Source organism: Electrona antarctica (genome assembly GCF_951216825.1).
Source record: "Electrona antarctica genome assembly, chromosome: 14".
In the NCBI taxonomy this organism is placed as follows: domain Eukaryota; kingdom Metazoa; phylum Chordata; class Actinopteri; order Myctophiformes; family Myctophidae; genus Electrona; species Electrona antarctica.
The window spans coordinates 25,589,444-25,607,538 of record NC_136795.1 but is presented as its reverse complement, the minus strand read 5'-3'; the positions used below and the strand labels follow the sequence as shown (position 1 = coordinate 25,607,538).

Below are 18,095 nucleotides of genomic sequence, written 5' to 3'. Positions count from 1 at the left end.
GCCTTGTCTTTTTTCCACTCCAAGGAACAGCAATGTCCCTATGTCCCTATGTTTAGAGTACCAACAGGGGGCACTGTGCACCACTCACTTCAGACCGGTCTGACCTTTTTTATTTTTTTTATTCACTTTACTGACCACTGATGAACCACTATCTGGTTTCATGAAGGCAAACTTGTCTTTTCACATAATGTATCTTCTCATCATCATGACCATACTCTTTTATTCTTTATTTTATTTTCCTTATAACTTTAGGTAGGCGGCAGGCCTGTTGCTGCTTTAGTTATCCATTCATCCATCCATTTTCTTCAACCGCATATCCGTAGTCGGGTTGCGGGGGCAACAGCTCCACAAGAGAGTTATAGGAAAATCAAATGACGAATAAAAGACTTTCCGCCATATCATCATTTTAGGCCTTGGAGGAGTTGGAACCATTGGCCAACAGTGGTTGCATGGGCATAGAGGAGGGAGGGAGCTGAAAATCATATTGTCCACGGTTTTTTAGGTGGTAGTAACACATGAGGGAGATGATAATTATTGAAAGGATGATCGGTGGAATTATCCATAACCAATGGTTGGATTTATCTGTAAGTAAAATAGAAAAAAGTTCATTAGGCTATTTATTTTATTTCACCAGATAAATAATTAACATTCTTTTTTACATTTTTACATTAACATTTTTTAGGGGCTAGAAATGCCCCTAAAACCGCACAGAGACTATAGGAATTATGCATTATACTAAAGAGAAATAGTCTATTTTGTATTGAGAACCATATGACATTATTGGATGTGTTTCACATTTTTTGATTGATTGATTGATTGATTGATTGATTGATTGATTGATTGATTGATTTGTTATTGTATTAACAGTTCGTAGAATGGGTACAGTTCAACAAAAGTCCTACAGTTCATTGGTCAATACAAAATCTGCTAAGAGGATAAAACCAGAAAAAGCACTAAAGACTTTGTTTGATGACAGCAAAGTAGCCTATGTCTGTGTTATGGTTACGGTCACATCAGCCATTATTAGCTTACTCCGGTGTTTATGTTTCCATGTTGTGCTCAGCAGAACAGTTACCTCTCATCTTCAGTGTGGTGGTCCTGGTCACGTTCCCAACCTCATTCGTGGCAAGGCAGACATAAACCCCAGCGTGGGTAGACGTGGCTCCTCTGATAGTAATAGTAGGGCTCTGGCTCCCCCAAGTGGCGTTGATCCACCAGACTGTAGGAGGAGGGTTGCCCTCAGCAATGCAAGTCAGTTGCACGTCAGAGCCCGGTTCAAATTCCTCAGTGTTATTTCCCTGTTTAAACTCCGGGGCATCTGAAAGGGATTTATAGGCATTAGGGGAAAGCAATGGACATAGGGTCTAAGAATTTATCAATAATATCAAACATGTTTTTGTTTAATTAAACCTTAACATACTGAGAGTGAACGTGTCTTCAACACCACTGGAATGACTTGGACAGTGTTGGCTTATCACAGGCTTACAAACAAACCAAGTAATAACATTTCATGGTACCATCACTCAGTATTTCTAAAGAATGTATCATATTGCTGAGTCAGTCTGTTAAACATTGCGTGACGGTGACGATGATAAGGTAAGTGGAGAACCTACAGCGCACATGAACAGTCAATGGTGATGAAGTCTTAGTAGGAGGTGGCTGTGGTCCATCCGGTCCCAAGTCGAGCTGGGCCTCACATTGGTACTCTGCTCCATGGTCACTTCTGTTAGGAATGATTCTGATCGTGTCAATTGCATCCTTAGGGCGACCATCGGCTGCATCAAACGCATGTACTTTGATGGTTTTATTTTGGAGGTACCACTTCACAGTGAGGTTCTGCACTGGAGCAACCTTGATAATTTTACACTGTAGCTGATACTCTGTGCCTTCTAACATTGGCCCAGTTGGATTCACCTGAGAGATGTCCACAGCATCTGGAGTCTCTATAGATGAAAATAATAATAATAATGATGATTAATTTAAAGTTAATCACATGAACCGTAGCGCCCCTATTCTGGGGCGAACATGTGGCATACATATCAGATGTACAGTACAAGTAGTACAAGTCCAGTACAAAGACAGTGAGCTTGTATCGGCTATTTTTGGCAAAAAACATTTGGTGTAGAGGTCAAAAGAAAAAAAGGATGGGGGCTAATATAGACCCATGAGGGACTCCGGTCAATGAAGTATAGGGTTTAAATGGTTAAATATCAAAATGTTTATTACACGTACATACAACAGATATAGCCCAAGGTTTAGACCCTCGTAGAGGTTAAAAAACCTCTACAAGAGTCTAAACCTTGGGCTACAACAGATAGATGAATTGACTGATTGATCAATCTACCACTTTCACATATCTAAGCCAACCCTGCCATGCATATTGTGCGTCTGAAAGTACATGTAATGTGTAAATGTACATGGTACTTACTATACAAAGTGACAGGTAGCGTCTTATTATGTTGTTGTGTATTTCTCCGTATGTAGCAGAGGGGTTCTATTTTCCAGTCTGTCAAGTTTTCCACGGTCCAAGTGACATAAGTGACATTCTCCATCATTTCTGTGTCCCCCGGGGCCTCCCAACCCATCCCATCATGCTCAGGCAAAGATGTACTGCAGTTGACTGAAACTGAATCTCCGTATCTTACCACCACTCTGGCAGGCTTCAGCACGAGAGGATGAATATCTAACAAGAAGCAAAGGATATAATCCAATAAATTGTTTGACTGAGCTGTTTTACACGGAATATGTGTTCTCCTGGTGTGAATTGTGCCATGAATAGGACAGACATGGATCTACTGTACCTGGAGCTGGAGTAGTAATTTCCTTTGTAGCTGGAGTGGTCATTTCCTTTGTGGCTGGAGTGGTCATTTCCTTTGTGGCTGGAGTGAGCATTTCTTTTGGTGTTGGCATTGTAGGGATCACTATCACATTAACATAGATCTGCTTACTTATATTCCCATGTATATTAGCTGCTGTGCAATTGTAGGTTGCACTACTGTTTATTCCTGAAATGTTCAGAATACTTGAGTGCTCAATGCTCCAATCCATAGATCCTTCGTCATCATGGTACCACTGGAGCTTGGGAGATGGGTTTCCTTTAGCTGTACAGTCCAGTGACACATCATTGCCCATAGTTACGTTGACTGTGCTCGATACATCCTCAAATTCAGGAGGATCTGAAAAGGAAATATGTCGAAGTTTTAAGATCACTCTCACATTAACAAGATCAAGTTTCACATTAATGCCCAAAGCTACTATGTGACCGGAAATTGAAATTCGAATTGAGACTAAATAAATAAAACATGTCCTTCTCAAAGCACTCACATTCCACAGAGATGAAAACAGTAGCTGTGGCGTTGCCAAGGCGATTGGAAGCTACAATGACATACTCTCCTGAATTATTCCTGGTCATGGTTGAGGAGGCATTGATGATCGCCTTCCCTTTATGGAACCATTTAACATCAGCAGGAGGGTTTCCATCTACTACTGTGCAGGGCCAGGGCACAGTGCTCAGGCTGAAATTACCCTCCACACCCACCAAAGTTGTTGGACACACAACCCCAGGCTTATCTGGAGACAGAGAGGAGAAATAGTCCAAATGGCTCATTGCAAGAATGCTGCATGACATTTTCAACACCTGAACTGAATCCAAAATGTAGTGGAGTAGAAGTAAAAGTATTTGAAGTACAAATATCTCAAACGTGTACTTAAGTACAGTACTTACGTAAATGCGCTTAGTTTAGTGCATTTAGGAATGATGAATTCCTGTTCTGTTCTTTGGCTATATAGAAGTGTCTATTTGTACGTCTCTAAATGTTTTGATGAATTGAACAAGGTGGACCCTCTTGTAAACAAGTGTAATGCTTTATTGGGTCGTCCACTCACAGTTAACAGTCTTTGTATTGAGTTGTGCTTGAAATGTACTGTAATTCTGCAAACTGTTAATAAATATTTCAATCAATCAATCAATCAGTTATTTTACACCACTGAGAATATGTGACTTTGTTATTGTGTAATAATCATAGACTCACAATGCACTTGAACACTGACAGATGCATGAATAGGACAGACATGGATCTACTGTACCTGGAGCTAGAGTAGTAATTTCCTTTGTAGCTGGAGTGGTCATTTCCTTTGTGGCTGGAGTGGTCATTTCCTTTGTGGCTGGAGTGGTCATTTCTTTTGGTGTTGGCATTGTAGGGATCACTATCACATTAACATAGATCTGCTTACTTATATTCCCATGTATATTAGCTGCTGTGCAATTGTAGGTTGCACTACTGTTTATTCCTGAAATGTTCAGAATACTTGAGTGCTCAATGCTCCAATCCATAGATCCTTCGTCATCATGGTACCACTGGAGCTTGGGAGATGGGTTTCCTTTAGCTGTACAGTCCAGTGACACATCATTGCCCATAGTTACGTTGACTGTGCTCGATACATCCTCAAATTCAGGAGGATCTGAAAAGGAAATATGTCGAAGTTTTAAGATCACTCTCACATTAACAAGATCAAGTTTCACATTAATGCCCAAAGCTACTATGTGACCGGAAATTGAAATTCGAATTGAGACTAAATAAATAAAACATGTCCTTCTCAAAGCACTCACATTCCACAGAGATGAAAACAGTAGCTGTGGCGTTGCCAAGGCGATTGGAAGCTACAATGACATACTCTCCTGAATTATTCCTGGTCATGGTTGAGGAGGCATTGATGATCGCCTTCCCTTTATGGAACCATTTAACATCAGCAGGAGGGTTTCCATCCACTACTGTGCAGGGCCAGGGCACAGTGCTCAGGCTGAAATTACCCTCCACACCCACCAAAGTTGTTGGACACACAACCCCAGGCTTATCTGGAGACAGAGAGGAGAAATAGTCCAAATGGCTCATTGCAAGAATGCTGCATGACATTTTCAACACCTGAACTGAATCCAAAATGTAGTGGAGTAGAAGTAAAAGTATTTGAAGTACAAATATCTCAAACGTGTACTTAAGTACAGTACTTACGTAAATGCGCTTAGTTTAGTGCATTTAGGAATGATGAATTCCTGTTCTGTTCTTTGGCTATATAGAAGTGTCTATTTGTACGTCTCTAAATGTTTTGATGAATTGAACAAGGTGGACCCTCTTGTAAACAAGTGTAATGCTTTATTGGGTCGTCCACTCACAGTTAACAGTCTTTGTATTGAGTTGTGCTTGAAATGTACTGTAATTCTGCAAACTGTTAATAAATATTTCAATCAATCAATCAATCAGTTATTTTACACCACTGAGAATATGTGACTTTGTTATTGTGTAATAATCATAGACTCACAATGCACTTGAACACTGACAGATGCATTAACAGGCTTTTGTGGTATCTCTGGTCCCAGGTCTAGCTCAGCCACACATGTGAACTCTACCCCATCATCATCTCTGCTGAGGATGCTCTTCAGGATAAATGAATAACTAGCCGGTGTTTTGGCCATATCGCTGCTATTTGTCTCATTTTTCACGATGCTTTTGCCTTTGTACCACCTCACGGTGAGGTTTTGCACAGGAGCAACGTCGCTGATGTCACACTGTAGCTGGTACTCTTGTCCTTCGTCTGCTTGATGAGACCCATTGATGGCATACACATCAATGTACTCTGGGTTCTCTGTGGGCAGGAAAATACTTGGTTATGGCATTGCTTAATCACATTAACCCTGGCATCCCTATTTATTCATCAAATGTTTAACAATTGTGTTGTAAGAAATACAAAAAATGTTTTTACAATTTTATTAAATCTATTTTTGAATAGCTTAGTATAGAGAAGCCCTTTTTTCCCAAATAAGTGAGGTCGCACTGCAATGTCACTTACGGTATACAGTGAGCTTTAGATCTTTGCTGCATAGAAGACCATCATTCAACTGGATGCGACACTGAGCCTGTATGTCCCAGTCTGACACGTTCACTGTCCAGACAATAAAGTCCTCGGTCACCAAGTCCACAGTTTTATTTTTATTGGTCCATTCTATAAACGTGTGATTACTAACTTCACTTGTGCAATTGACTTGTACCAGGTCTCCATACTGTACCAGCAGCTCAGGAGGATGCAGGGTGAGAGGGTTGGTCTCGGCAGGGCAGTCACTATCAGCATCTGTTGATACACATGAACAGGTGTTTTTATGGGTCTTAACAATGGCTTCTCCTTTCAGATACTATTCTATGCTGCATCAAATCTACAGTAACAGTAAAGTACAGTAAAGTTAGCATTATTTGTAGAAGGGAGTTCCAGCCGCGCCTCTAGCAGGCCAGTCTGGTGCATCTCAGGAGCAGGACAGATAACATGCGAACAAGAAGGCACTGGAGCAGCTCAGACGATTTAGGCCCTTAGTTTATTATAGCAGGGTGCAAGTAAAAAGTGACAACGTTTTGATGTGTAAGTTACATCTTCGTCAGGTCATGACGTTAACATTATTTGTATTTCTATGGCCATTATACTGCCCTCGTGCTGTGCTGTTTTCTTGTCTCTCCTCTATAACTTTTACAACAAGAAGGTACTAGAATATGACATACTGTTGTACACTATGGCTTTGGTGCTGAAACAAAGAAGTATGTTGTTTTTTTTTATAAATGGGTCCTACTGACTGAGAAACATACCGCAATGACATACAAAATAAAATATCAAACATGAAAGTAACAATAACAACATTAGAGTAACTTCCTCTGTTTGATTTCAATACTGCAGTAGTGGGCAGAAGGCAGCTACCAAGTTAGTAAGTTTCATGTCTATAAAGTACATTGTAGAATAAAGATCATGGCTCTGATGTCCCTCTACAGTACACCATCATGTCTATATAAAAGCAAACTGCCTAAAGATTATCTTTAAAATGTTTTGTGGTTGATATGTCTTTGGGTTTCTTTGTTTTTTTCTTCTTTCGTGTAAACGGAACTGCCACCCACCACTCCCACCCCAATGTAAAAGCATATAAGCAACAATTGCAGTTTGCCCATGGAAACAAAAACAGAAGCTTTAACACCTACCACTCCCTTCTAAACCACAAGACCATTAGGGTTCCTCATTTTGCAATTTTCCCTCCATTTCGAGAGTTCTTTATAAAGCCAGGCCAGTGCGTGCGTGCGTGCGTGCGTGCGTGCGTGTGTGTGTGTGTGTGTGTGGTAACTTCACTGAGTTGTGGTATTAATATGATGCTTGCGTATTGCTACTGCAAATGTACCAAGACAACAAGCGGTTAGCACAGAACATTAATAAATGTTTTTCACATCAGTACAATGATAATATAGGAAACATCTCACACTATCACACAAATCACACTGTGCCTGTAATTTGTAACTGTGAATGAATGAATGAATGAATGAATGAATGAATGATGAATGAATGAAAAACTTTATTCCGAACATTATAAAAAAAATTGACAAAAGTCAAAGAATTAAAATAAGTTCAATATAGAACAAATAAAATAATATTCCAAAAAAAACAACAACAACAAAAAACCAAGCCTCACTGGCTGCAAGTATAATTATTATTATTCTTTTATATATGTTCGGAAAGGAGTAGGGAGAAGTTAGAAAACTTATATAACCCTACCCCTTAATAACTTAAATTCAGCGTCATTGACGTCATTACATAAATACCAACATGGTATAAACTAAATCAAATATGTATTCAATTCTATATAACATTATCAATACAAAATACTCTATATATTCCATATAATACTTACATTCGGCACATCATATATATATTCTTATATATATACAAGTACAATTATCTAAATTATATGTCTGTGTCATTGTAACTCTTCATCTCTATACCTCATAATAATGCATTCTTTATATCTTTTTTTTAAATGGTTCACACTTGGGCATTGCTTGAGTTCCACATGCATACTGTTCCATAGTTTTACTCCACATATTGAAATACAAAATGATTTTAGTGTTGTCCGAGCCACTCTGGTTTTTAGATTTAGTTCCCCCCTTAAATTATAGCCCCCCTCTCTATCAGAGAACATCACCTGAATATTTCCAGGGAGTTGATTATTCCTTGCTTTGTACATTATAAGGGCAGTTTTATATTCTATTATATCCATGAATTTTAAAAGATATGAGTTTAAAAATAATATATTAGTGTGATCTCTATATCCAGCATTATGTATAATTCTTATAGCTCGTTTTTGAAGTATAGTTATTGCATTAAGTGAAGTTTTATAAGTATTCCCCCAAACCTCTGTACAGTAGTTTAGGTACGGCAAAACCAGGGAACAGTATAGCATACGTAGTGACTTATAGTTCAAAAGGTGCTTTGCTTTATTTAAAACTGAAAGACTTCTAGATAATTTATTATATATATATTTAATATGAGACTTCCAGTTAATTCTATCATCAATTATTACACCAAGAAATTTGTTCTCAGAAACTCTCTCAATTTCAACACCATCTATCTGTATATTTACTTGATTATCTATTTTGTAATTACTGAATATCATTAGTTTTGTTTTAGCCAGATTTAGTGACAATTTATTCTTATCAAACCACCTTTTTAACTTGCATAATTCTGAAGTGACCAGGTCCAATAGCTCATGTAGATTTTTTCCGGAACAAAAAATGTTAGTGTCATCTGCGAAAACTACCATTTTCAATATATTAGACACATCACACATATCATTTATATACATAATAAACAGTTTAGGACCCAATACCGTGTGTACTGTGTGTACAAATGTAACCAAATGGACCCATTTGGTCAACTTGGTTACATTTGTAAATGCTCTGAGATAAGTTAACAGAGAACATTTTGACTGTGTGTGCCAAATATAATCAGAGTTGACCTGTTATAACTCACCAGCTTGTAAAATGATCAGAATGAAAAGACCCAGCATCCTAAGGGGTGACATAGTGGTCTTTAGAGGTGAGCCATGCAGCAGGAGGATGTGGTGCAACACAATGTGCATAAGGGAATGAGCAAGGGCCAATTCAAACGCCCTGCTAACAGGAAGATGTTAACCGGAAATATGTCATCAAACCATAGCAACGTTCCGTTCAAAGAGAGCGAGAATAAAGGTCTCCTCCCATATCTTGTGTAATCTCAATGTATTTTTTTAACACCAAGTTGTCAAAGTAACTCATAAACAAGGGGTTTCTGATTTATTTTTATATTTAAAAAATAAATCAGACCACTTTGAATGAAATTACCAATTTCACAGCATGTAGTATGAATGAAATATAAGTCACACTTTACATAATGTCAATCACTTGGCCCATTGCTGACAAAATGTCTGTCAGCTGGAGGTTACAGCACAGTAAAATATGAAATGTATAGGCCTAGACTAGAGCAAGATCATGTATAGCTCAGTGGCCATATCGACTGATGGTGCCAACTGCATTGGCACCAGGGCCATATAGAGGGTACTGTGAGGTGCCATATGTATAGGCAGGCGCATCACATTTGGACAGAATGTGCTTTCAGTAAAGGGAACACTAAATCTTGGAATGACCAACCACTTGCCATAAGGAAGTGTGTGTCCTACCGTACATTTTCCACTTTTAAGACCCATCTGAAACAGTGGCTCAATGCAAACAATGTGATCACTTAAAACTAAAGTGTTGTACAATGCATTTGTTTTCTACTTGTGTATCTTGTATTTCTATATTATCACTTCTAATGTTTTTGTTTTGTGTTACCTTTTAGAGTGCCGAACTTTGATCAAACATGGTGGAGCAAGATTTTAGGTCACCAATATGTTCATCGGTGTATATTCTGTACATTCAATATTAAACAATATTAATATATCCTATCTCAATTAACCAGGGAAATTGCAATTCTAAAATGTACATGATATCATAACCTAGATAATGGTTACAAGTAGTTACTGTACAGTATGTTGCAAGGAGTTGCATAGCAAATCATTGGTGCAGTTTGGGCATACACACTGGGACATAATAAATGCTAATGTGTTCCACGTCATTTCCATAATAACAGGACACATTAAAGACAAAATACCAAATATAATAGGCACGTTATAACTCACCACCAGCCTATAAAAACATCAGAATGTGCAAAAGGGAATGAGCAAGAACAAATTCAAATACCCTGGTCGATACAGGAAGCTGTTAACTGAAACACCACCGCAAACGTTCCGTTCAGAGGAAGAGAGGATACATTCTCTCATACCATACCTTAATCTCACACTGAATTTATCAGCAAATTGTCAAAGAAAGTCATAATCGAGGATTATCTATCATGTTGTTTTTTATTGAAAAATACATTTTACAAAACATGCCCTATCACTGTAAAATCCTGAATATTTATTTACTCAAAACTACTCACAATTTATACTCTCAGTTAAATTAACCTGTAGGATATTGTCAGCAAATGTTTATTTTTTATAGGCCTATTATTATTCTTTCAGTAATTGTATTGATTTTTACATTTTATGACAAAGACAAAACAAAACAAACACAGACAGCTCAGCTCAGACACATTGCAAAACAAAGGACGCACACACACGCACGCACGCACGCACGCACGCACGCGTCATATATAAATATGACAGTTACAGTAATAATATCCACAGCAGAAGCTGTAAAAACGTAGGAAGGAATGATGATCCTATCCATCAAGGTTAGCGGTATTGCTTCTGTCAAGGTGTCTATTGTCAAGGTGGCAGCTAATTGAGGGACGAAAATATAGGTCCCATATTTTATAGAAGGCATCTGTTGTAGATTGTGAGCAAATGTTAATGAACAAACAGCATCATCTTGTCAATTTAATTAAAATGTACTGAACCTTGTTAACCTGAAATCCACTGACTCATTCTTTATAACATCAGATTTTGAACACTAACATAACATTCTTTAATTAACATCCTCCATTGGCCAGCCTCCATGCAGCTTGAGGTGCTCCCAATGAAATGTATGCATGAATCATCTTCTATCAGCGTAGATCTGATATGTCAGTCAGATTAACAACTCACAGTGGAGTCCAAGTCTGTTAGGTGGGTTTGATCATCATTGACACTCGCTTGAGAGAGTAGGAACCCCCGTGAAACTCTGACCAGTAGACCCCGTCCTGGTAGCGGCTAGTGCGGTAGTGTCCACCTCGATACCACACACCGTTCAAATTGGAGTGGGCGCACATGTTATACCACCAGCCTCCTTTATGGTAGTGAGCGCAGTTGCCTGATGTCCAAACAGGAAAACAAACATACATATTAATAAAAAATATATTTATATATATACCAAATGTAGGGTCAACTCATGACCCATTATGGGGTAAATAAAAAAACAGAATTATTTTTCTAAATTAGTGAAAATAGCCTATCTACAAACTCACAATGTGCCACATTGCAACGTTGCGATGTGGCGCATTGCATTGTGAGTTTGTAGATTTGTAGATATAATTTGTAGACAGATTTGTAGATTGAGTTTGTAAATTAAGCACAGATTTGTGTGTAATTCATAATATTGTACCTTTGGGTCCTGGTGAAACACCAAATTCCTCTTTTTTGGTCTCAGGCTGAAAATGTTTATTTGGAAAGCCCTGAGATAGACTTTTAAAAATCACACCCGTGTGAAGTGAGGGGCGCTTTACCAACATCACTGATATGACATATGACATCACAAAACAGCAGTTTATAAGAATCGTGGTCCCTTATTGGCTGACATGCATATGCCGATGGAATTTAATGTTTGTGTTGGAGACAAAACAAACATTAACCTCTGTCCATTGTCAATGGCGTTTTTAATGTTTGTCTAGACAAGACAAACATTAAACCTGTGTATAGGAGTGGCTAGCGCCCATCAAAAATAGAGCGGTGGGAGTGGAAAGTCTGACCTGCGTAGCGGTCCTTGTCTCGATCCAGAGTGGTAAATGCCTTGTTGTTGTGCCAGGTGAGGGAGTCCCCAGCGTTGCCGTGGTACTCCCCGAGTCGTAAACGGTACCCGTCACTCTCCGGCTCGATGCGGAAGCTGTCATACTCGGCAAACACCTGACGTCCCTGCCAGTCCTCCATAGCCACCCGCAGCTTGTAGTGAGCCTGTTTGGTCAACCAGTAGAGGTGCTCCAGGCCGATCCAATACTCTCCATCCAGGTTCCCAAAGCCTTCCTACAATGGAACAGTTTTTAAACTGGGTTCAAACAAGGGTTCAAACAGTGGTTCACAAACATTTTCATGTCAAGCGGTGCATTTGAGGACCCCCACGTTTTGCTATGGACCCTCAAGGAACCCTGGCTGGGGGTCATATGGACCACAATTATTTCAGAACCACTTTTTACTGCAGATTTTATTCATTCTTACCGGTGCCAACTAATTCATATTCATTCATGCTTATGCATAACATTTTTCATAATTGCTTCCTTTCTGGCTTCAGACTGTGCAACATTTTGTTCTCATTAAGACTGGGTGGACTCACCTTGTACTGGTCCCATGTCCTGAAGAAATTGACCGATCCATCCTGTCTCCTCTGGATGACGGTCCAGCCCCCCTCTGCACGGGTCTGCTCACACCAGGCCTGCAGGAGTCTGTTGGCACTCTGCGGACGGAGCAGGTAGATGCCACTGGTGGTCTCCCCGGAATCCAGCACATGCTTGCAGTCACTCCAAGGCCCTGAGGTGCAAACATGCAATGAGATATATAACTATGAGGTGAGCTCTGGAATTCTGTTTATTCTCATGTCAATAGAGCCAGCCCCAACTTATCTGTTCGGAACTAAAATCCCCATCCCCCCCACCCCCCACGACACATGTGCAGCATCTCATGTTACATGGATAACATGAACAGTGAACACACCACAGAGTTGGTCAGAGACTGTGGGCTCCATCTTATGCCATGCTTTATTCGCAAGTAATAAACATTTTCCGTGAATTACGCGTTTAGGAGCTTCCACTATGCGTAAAAGTTATCTTGCGGCCACACAACCCACTATTCATTTTGCCAACTCCTATATTTGCGGGTGGAGGTGTGTCTGTAGGCGTGTTGATGCGCTTTCCCTATATTTGCTATCTTATGCACACAGGTTTAGGACAACGGAAAGTGCCTCCTCAAACCACCCATAATGCGAATTCTGTTTGATAAAAGAATGCGCTCCTGACTCTGAGACGGTGAGACCTAGAGTTGGAGCTTCCTCGGCTTGAGTATGTTGCACAACATTCACAGCTCAGAGGTCAACTTCCTTAGGTCTCCTTCTCCACAAATCTCTGTGATTGGAATTTTACTATAATCAGCAGTGTCAATTCCTTGTGCTTATTGTGTATAATTGTCTAGTCAAAGAAGGAATGAGGTAAGGAAAAAGCGGTTGTCATTTCCAATGTTATGTTGAGTCTGTTTCGAAATTTCGTTTTCGCTTACCGTTTTGTAGAGAGGCAATAGACCGAACTGCATATATTGCATAGCACTTTGAATTTTTAAAAATGGTCCACAACTGAACGAGTTGTGACTTACTGAAATGATGATTGTTCTGGGTGCATCCTCATGAAAAAAGAAAAGAAAAAAGACAAACAGCAGGGGAGGGTAGGGGGGAAGGCAGCACAAGTGAGGCTGTGTTGGAGCTACTGGACACAAAACAACCCGGCCTCTGTATCAAATATAAATAGGCTATATTTCAAGGCAGCAACGTGTGTCGCTCTTCCATGGCCATGGGCCATAGTGTAAATCACTGGGCATAATGTTAAATGGATAATGGATCTCGTAAAGGCAATGGCAGGTGGCACCGTGATTGGTTTAATCATTGTAACGCCCAATCCACACCTATGCATAATGTAAGGGGTAATGGAGGTGTTTTAGGGACTTAGGCTGTGGCACAAAATAGCAAATTTTACCACACCTCTCACACAATACTAAATCCCCAAATGAAGGAAAAAGGTCCCCTGCCGCAAGATGGAGCCCTATGTGTGTATATCCTTCACTTGGCCCTCATGCATTAATTACCACTTATAGCCTCAGAAATAATATGCTTCAAATAACATGGTTCAGAGATAAAAAAAATAAAAATAAAGAGGAACAGCGTATCATAGTTGCAAGCTAGAGTTGTCTGGAGTTGTTTTGTGGGTGGAGCCTGTCCATCATATACCCTCTGCTTTGTAATTTCACACACTTTGCTCGTGCAATTGTAGCATCTTAGGGGCATAAACCAGCCATTTAAGGCAACACCAAATGCTCTAGGGCTGTGGTAATTAGTGTGTGTGTGTGTGTGTGTGTGTGTGTGTGTGTGTGTGTGTGTGTGCGTGTGCGTGTGCGTGTGCGTGTGCGTGTGCGTGTGCGTGTGTGTGCGCGCGCGCGTGCGTGCGTGCGTGCCGTGCATGTGTGCAGTGGTGGAATGTAACTCTGTACATGTATTCAAGGATTGTACTTAAGTACTATTTATTTTTAACTTAACTTTCCAATGCTTTTACTTATACTCCACTACATCTCAGAGGCGATTGTGCTTGTATTGTACTTTTACTCCATTAAAAGTATAGACTATTTGGCCTGGATGGCTAGCTCAACCGTCTGGGCACCTAGGCTGCTGAACCAGCCTGACAGCAGGCTGCGGGTTTGACATGTGTTTTCTCATGTGCCTATTTGAAAACTTACGATACTAGTTAGTTAATTTTTAAGTATAGTTTGATGCCAATACATATGTAGATTTTTAAGTATATTTTGATGCCAATACATATGACGTTTTACTTAGTATAGTATTTTTACATTGTGGTATTGATACTGTTATTTAAGTAAAGAATGTGAGTACTTCTTCCATCAGCGTATGTGCATGTGGGTTTGTGGCTCATTATGAAAGTCCCCGCTCTGCTTCGATGGGAACAGCTAGCAGTTTGAAATGTAGACATTGTTTAGGCATTCCCAGAGAGATAGCACTCCCACCACCAAGGTCACTGGCTCCCTCCGTGTCTTCTGCTTATCTGGACTGTTAGATAACATGAACAAAACACACAGACTCTAGTATCCAATAATTGTTTGAGTCTAATGAGGGAATATGTGATGGGTGTGTGTTGCTACAATCTAAAACATCTCCTAACGCATGACTGATGAGCTGAGACGATGTGGGTTGTGTACTCAGTGATGTGGAAATAGAAACAATTCATTGGTTAAAAGCCGTAGAATGTAAAACAACATGTACGTATAGGAAACTAGTGTAAAAGAAAAGATGTGAGCTAGGCGTGAGGAGACGGTAACAGTGGACCAATTAGTATTTAGGTTTACCTGGGGTTTTTGGAACGGGGTTACTGAAAGGGGGATCTGTAGGAGAGTTGGCTGTCATGATGGTGGCGGTTGTGGCGGGTTGGTCATCAGCTCCCTTCGGTTTCTCTTCCTGTGACGGAGGAGCACTCTGGTCCCTCTGAACATCATTAGTCATCCGGTTGGCCTCAGAGGAGTCATTAAGTCGCCCATCAGACTGGGCCCTTGGAGATTCAGTGGTCACCTATCCAGTTCAACAGGAAGAAATAAAACATTTACACACACACACACACACACACACACACACACCTCGTCTTTAGTGCTTGGATTTAGAGAACCACATTTGGTAGATGAACACTATAGTTTCTTCCCTACCAGTAATGATGGGGTACTTGGGGTAGTGTCCCTGCACTGGCATTGCTTCTGTAGGAGGGCAATGAGCTGGCTCTGTGAGCTCATCACAGAGGTGAGAGCACCATACTTCTTCTCCAGCTCCCTGTAATTATTGGACACCTGCAGTGCCTGTAAGGTGGAATAGACAGCAAAAGCCTGGTACTTAGTTGCGCGCCAGTGTCGCTCACAAAATAGCTGATCCACAACCTCAGAACGTTTCGCATGGCGACGCGGTGAGAGCTTGTAGGTCGTCTATTTTGTGGATGACACTAGCGTGGAACCAAATCAGTCACAGCAGCAACTGTCTCAAGTGATCGCTCAGCCCCATCATGCAGCACCTATGGTGGAGGCCTAATAGGTCACCTGTGTTGTCGCATTCAGCAGAAGGTTCTCAATTCTTCGCTGCTCCAACACCTGGTCTTTCTTGTGGATCACTTCGTGTAGCAGCTGGGCATAGAGCTGGGCAATGCGGCCATTCATACCATTGCTCTCTTTGCGTAGGGCCCGCACCTCCATGGCGAGGGACGCCTCCTGCTCTAGGTGACTCTGGAGCCTCTTCATCTGTTCCTGTTGCCGACTGAGCTCTGCACGCAATCCTGCCACCTCCGAGCGGTTGGCAGCAGCAGACTCTGTGCTCACGCACAACGCCCCTTTCAGTTTTTGCTGCGGAACAATGAAGGTGTACGAGCATCGACCTGCTTTCGTCTCATCGGCCGTCTCCTTCCGACCCCAAGAGACAGTTATGTCCAGACAGAATGTTAGAAACAGAGTCAGGGCAAGTGTCTGTATCTTCTCCATGTAGGCTATCTGTACAACTTCTTAAAAACAGCCCTATGGAGGAGACATTTAGATTAGAGTTCAGTCAGCAATAACAATGCATAACAAATGATAACCTTTGACCATAAAATGAATCCTTCACCAGAATGCCTGTAACTCCATTGAAGAGACCTACTCTTCAACTGCTCAATTAAAAAAAAACTGCTACATTGTAAAGCCCTCAGTGTTACTTTAGTGTGGCCATCATTTTTTTTACACTGAGAATTTGATTGTGCACTTTGCCTCCTGGATGTTCACCTCACCAGATGTTTGTCACATCCTGTGAAAAGTGAAAGTGCCAAAGGGTCTCTTCTACTGGCTGAAGTTTATTCACAGGTCAACACCGAGGGAACAACAGTCAACACAGACCAGTCAGAGTCAACAAAACGTCTATCTCATGGTCAACAGTCTTCATAGGGTTACCTCCAGATCCAAACAAAACAGCCACAGTCAAAACCATAAACACCATTCTTACCATACTATATGATCAATATTTACATTTCACACTGAAATCTCCTGTATGACAAAAAACTAATTAAATGTCCATACATCAAACATGTCAAACATCATATGAACTTTGTTGAGAAAGAGAACACTGAGCCAAGGTTTACTGCAGGAAAGACCACCTCTGTAATTTAGTTTCTTGAATAAAGAATTACATAGAAAACAAGATTCTGGACATTTGCAGTGTATTAATATAAGATACTGTACACTTGTATACAGTATACACTTTAACTTGACCATGCAAACAGCAACAACTTTAACATCTTGTATTGTTTCTGACACATGTGTCATCTACAGTGTACCTGAAAGTGCATTCCATCATAACATTGCATCTTGAAATTAGGGAAGTTCCATAACTCACCGTAATGAAGGTTAGTATTGCTGCTGGCTCCGCTGGACCTCTGTCTGCTGTTGCTGCATAGATCCAGTGACCCACGGGTGGAAATATAATTAAACTAAAGATGAACTCATTAAGAAGCAGAATAATGGAGCCTATATATCAGCGAGCCTCACAAAAGTTTAAGTGCAGATAAAAACAACGAAAAAACGTAAGAAGTCAAAGCGAGAGAGACACACAGATATGATGCTGACACATGTTTTTCAGTACCCAGACCACCCCTTAACTTTATCTCTGTCACAGGATCTCTGAAAGAAGAGGCTCCTAATTACAAACTAGCCTAATGACACCGCCTCCCAAAGACCAGCTATCTGCTCTGGCCCTGAGTTCAAGAATCTACTCTGTCTCCTCCCTCTAGCTGCCACCAAGCTGCTATGCTGTTACAAGATCCTTCCCACAAGCTCATTTATGAAGATGAGATTTAAAAGTGACAATAGAATAAAATAGAAAAGAATAGAAAGGAAACAGATTAGAAATATCAACCGAGGTCTGTGCCTGATAAATAATGGAGTTGGACAGGAGCGGGCTTCTGAGGAAGATATGGGCCCTGATCCTGGCCAAAACAGGGGGAGTGGACCTTTGTAAAGTATAGCTTTTTTTTAAATCCAATCATGTATGACAAAGCAAATTTCCTGGGCATTTCCTGTTACAGGTACATATGTACCTGTGAATCCCTTTTTCACTCTACCTCTAGCCTAGGCCTATCCTCTCTTCTTACAGAATACTAGAAAATGATAGAATGCAAAAAAGAAAACATTTAATTTCACCCACTACTTTACTCCTGTAAACCTGTGATGTGGCAATGAAATGATTCTAGTAACACCTGTC

The 18,095-nt window shown here is 40.5% G+C and overlaps 2 protein-coding genes across 2 annotated transcripts; both read right to left on the bottom strand.

The window, feature by feature from the left end:
- Positions 1–150: 150 nt before the first annotated feature.
- LOC306936133 (hemicentin-1) lies at positions 151–8,925 on the bottom strand. The gene is made up of 11 exons (XM_079519593.1): positions 8,830–8,925; positions 5,845–6,123; positions 5,317–5,640; positions 4,610–4,855; positions 4,087–4,461; positions 3,325–3,570; positions 2,802–3,176; positions 2,429–2,683; positions 1,614–1,943; positions 1,076–1,318; positions 151–582 (listed from the first exon to the last, which is right to left on the bottom strand). The coding sequence occupies exons 1-11, from the start codon at positions 8,879–8,881 to the stop codon at positions 407–409; spliced, it is 2,901 nt and encodes a 966-aa protein (XP_079375719.1). The 5' UTR covers positions 8,882–8,925; the 3' UTR covers positions 151–406.
- Positions 8,926–10,618: 1,693 nt separating this feature from the next.
- Positions 10,619–17,512, bottom strand: angptl6 (angiopoietin-like 6). The gene is made up of 7 exons (XM_079520144.1): positions 17,232–17,512; positions 15,914–16,381; positions 15,533–15,679; positions 15,182–15,401; positions 12,399–12,592; positions 11,821–12,091; positions 10,619–11,165 (listed from the first exon to the last, which is right to left on the bottom strand). Exons 2-7 carry the CDS (start codon positions 16,346–16,348, stop codon positions 10,978–10,980), a joined length of 1,455 nt encoding a protein of 484 aa, XP_079376270.1. The 5' UTR covers positions 16,349–16,381; positions 17,232–17,512; the 3' UTR covers positions 10,619–10,977.
- Positions 17,513–18,095: the final 583 nt, after the last annotated feature.

What these genes read in the sequence shown, in the direction of transcription:
- LOC306936133 (XM_079519593.1), bottom strand. Translation starts at nt 8,881, where the DNA reads ATGTCACCCCTTAGGATGCTGGGTCTTTTCATTCTGATCATTTTACAA. An exon ending in TCTAAAGCTCACTGTATACC is followed by an intron (nt 5,641 to 5,844) that starts GTAAGTGACATT and finishes TCCTGCCCACAG; the next exon opens with AGAACCCAGAGTACATTGAT. An exon ending in AATTACTACTCTAGCTCCAG is followed by an intron (nt 3,571 to 4,086) that starts GTACAGTAGATC and finishes CTCTGTCTCCAG; the next exon opens with ATAAGCCTGGGGTTGTGTGT.
- angptl6 (XM_079520144.1), bottom strand. Translation starts at nt 16,348, where the DNA reads ATGGAGAAGATACAGACACTTGCCCTGACTCTGTTTCTAACATTCTGT. An exon ending in CAAGTACCCCATCATTACTG is followed by an intron (nt 15,402 to 15,532) that starts GTAGGGAAGAAA and finishes TGAACTGGATAG; the next exon opens with GTGACCACTGAATCTCCAAG. An exon ending in GGACATGGGACCAGTACAAG is followed by an intron (nt 12,092 to 12,398) that starts GTGAGTCCACCC and finishes GTTCCATTGTAG; the next exon opens with GAAGGCTTTGGGAACCTGGA.